The 1,865-nt window shown below is 52.5% G+C and overlaps 2 protein-coding genes across 2 annotated transcripts; both read left to right on the top strand.

Annotated features, from left to right (window-relative positions):
• LOC137306980 (histone H1-like) lies at window positions 1-627 on the top strand. Its single transcript, XM_067976344.1, has 2 exons — window positions 1-180; window positions 274-627. Exons 1-2 carry the CDS (start codon window positions 1-3, stop codon window positions 625-627), a joined length of 534 nt encoding a protein of 177 aa, XP_067832445.1.
• An 870-nt stretch (window positions 628-1,497) lies between these two features.
• On the top strand, window positions 1,498-1,865 carry LOC137307083 (histone H4). Its single transcript, XM_067976417.1, has one exon. The coding sequence runs from the start codon at window positions 1,498-1,500 to the stop codon at window positions 1,807-1,809; it is 312 nt and encodes a 103-aa protein (XP_067832518.1). The 3' UTR covers window positions 1,810-1,865.

Here is a 1,865-nt window from a genome sequence, read left to right as displayed (position 1 = left end):
ATGACAGATACTGCAGCCGCCGAAACCGCACCTCCCGCCGCCGCTCAAACCAATGCTCCGAAGAAGAAGAAGGCGGTTCACCGACCCAAGACAGCCGGTCCCAAATTGGGCGAACAGATCCTCAAGATTGTGGCGGATTGCAAGGATCGCAAGGGGATATCCCTGGCCGCGATAAAGAAGGTTCTGGCTGCCAAAGGCCTGGATGTGGAGAAGCACCGGACCCAGATCAAATTAAGTATCAAGAGAAATGTGGAAAAAGGCTCCCTGGTGCAGATCAAGGGCACGGGCGCCTCGGGCTCCTTCAGAGTCGCTAAGAAGGAAGCCCAGGAAAAAGTGGGAAAGAAGGTGAAGAAACAAGGAACCAAGAAATCTCCCGGAAAGAAACCAGCGGCCAAGAAACCAGCGGCCAGGAAATTAACGGCCAAGAAACCAGCGGTCAAGAAAACAGCTGTCAAGAAAACAGCTGTCAAGAAATCGACCACAAAGAAGGCGGCGAAATCACCAATTAAGAAGAAAGCGGCTGTGAAGAAGCCCAAGACCCCCAAGCCAGTGAAGGCGAAGGCGAAGAAGGTACAAAAACCGAGCGCCAAGCCCAAACCGAAGAAAGCAGCAGGCAAAAAGAAGTAAAAAATCAAGTGCAACTTGTGACCATCTGAACCCAACGGCTCTTCTCAGAGCCACCCACGTCTCTCAGAAAAGAGCTGATCCCGGAATCAGACGATTCCTGTCCCGGGGCCGGGCTCAGATTTCAGATAGAAATCATTTACAATAAACCCAGGGTCCTGGTGACTCGCTGACATTCGCTCCCCCCGCCCCACTCCCACTGTCTGATATAAAATAGAGAGAATGGGATACCCGGGCCGGGCCTCACTGTAACTGGGGGCGTGTTCACCTCCAGTCCCAGTTCATTCTTTTTCTCACAGATTCAGGGCCAGGGTCCGTGACAGGGGAAAACTGGCGGAGATCCGCCGCTATCACAATTCAAACCCCAACACATGAGATTCTCCAAATCAGCTGGAATAATGTGTTTGTAAACTGCTGAATCCGTCTGGGAGGGAATGTGTGGGAGATAGAATCGGGTCTGGGACTGAAATGGAAGCCGGCGGGTTGACCAGTGACAGAAGGGACTGTATTTCGGCAGAAATATTACTGACTGATAATTGTAACGGGGCTTATTTAAAAGCTCCGGGTTTCTGTAAATCCTTGGATATGAAGCCCGAGTCTGTGAGGGTTTGTGCGGACCGCTGTGTTTCGGTTCTGTTATCGATGAACGGTTTGAAATTGGCGGATGGAGAAAGCTGGAGTTGGAGCTGGAAGATCAGAGACCGCTCTCCGCCCTGTCCATCACTCTGACTCTCTCGCCCCTCCCTGTTTAATATCTCACTCTGTCTCCTCCCCTCTCTCTTTCACTCTGTGCATGTTTCAGTCAGGTCGGGGCAGGCTGCATAAAAAAGGGAACCAGCACGAGTTCGCTGTTCATTTCAGTGAAGAATTATCATGTCTGGCAGAGGTAAAGGAGGCAAAGGACTGGGCAAAGGTGGCGCCAAGCGGCACCGAAAAGTTCTTCGTGATAACATCCAGGGGATCACCAAACCAGCCATCCGCCGCCTGGCTCGCCGTGGCGGTGTCAAGCGGATCTCGGGTCTGATCTACGAGGAAACCCGTGGGGTACTGAAGGTTTTCTTGGAGAATGTGATCAGGGACGCGGTCACTTACACTGAACACGCCAAGCGCAAGACGGTCACGGCCATGGATGTGGTGTACGCTCTGAAACGGCAGGGCCGCACCCTCTATGGATTCGGCGGCTGAACGACTCGACCCTTTCCAACCAAACACAAAACAAAGGCTCTTCTAAGAGCCACCCA

Source organism: Heptranchias perlo, chromosome X, assembly GCF_035084215.1.
Source record: "Heptranchias perlo isolate sHepPer1 chromosome X, sHepPer1.hap1, whole genome shotgun sequence".
In the NCBI taxonomy this organism is placed as follows: Eukaryota; Metazoa; Chordata; class Chondrichthyes; order Hexanchiformes; family Hexanchidae; genus Heptranchias; species Heptranchias perlo.
The sequence above is the reverse complement of the archived record's forward strand: the minus strand, read 5'-3'. Positions and strand labels throughout refer to the sequence as shown.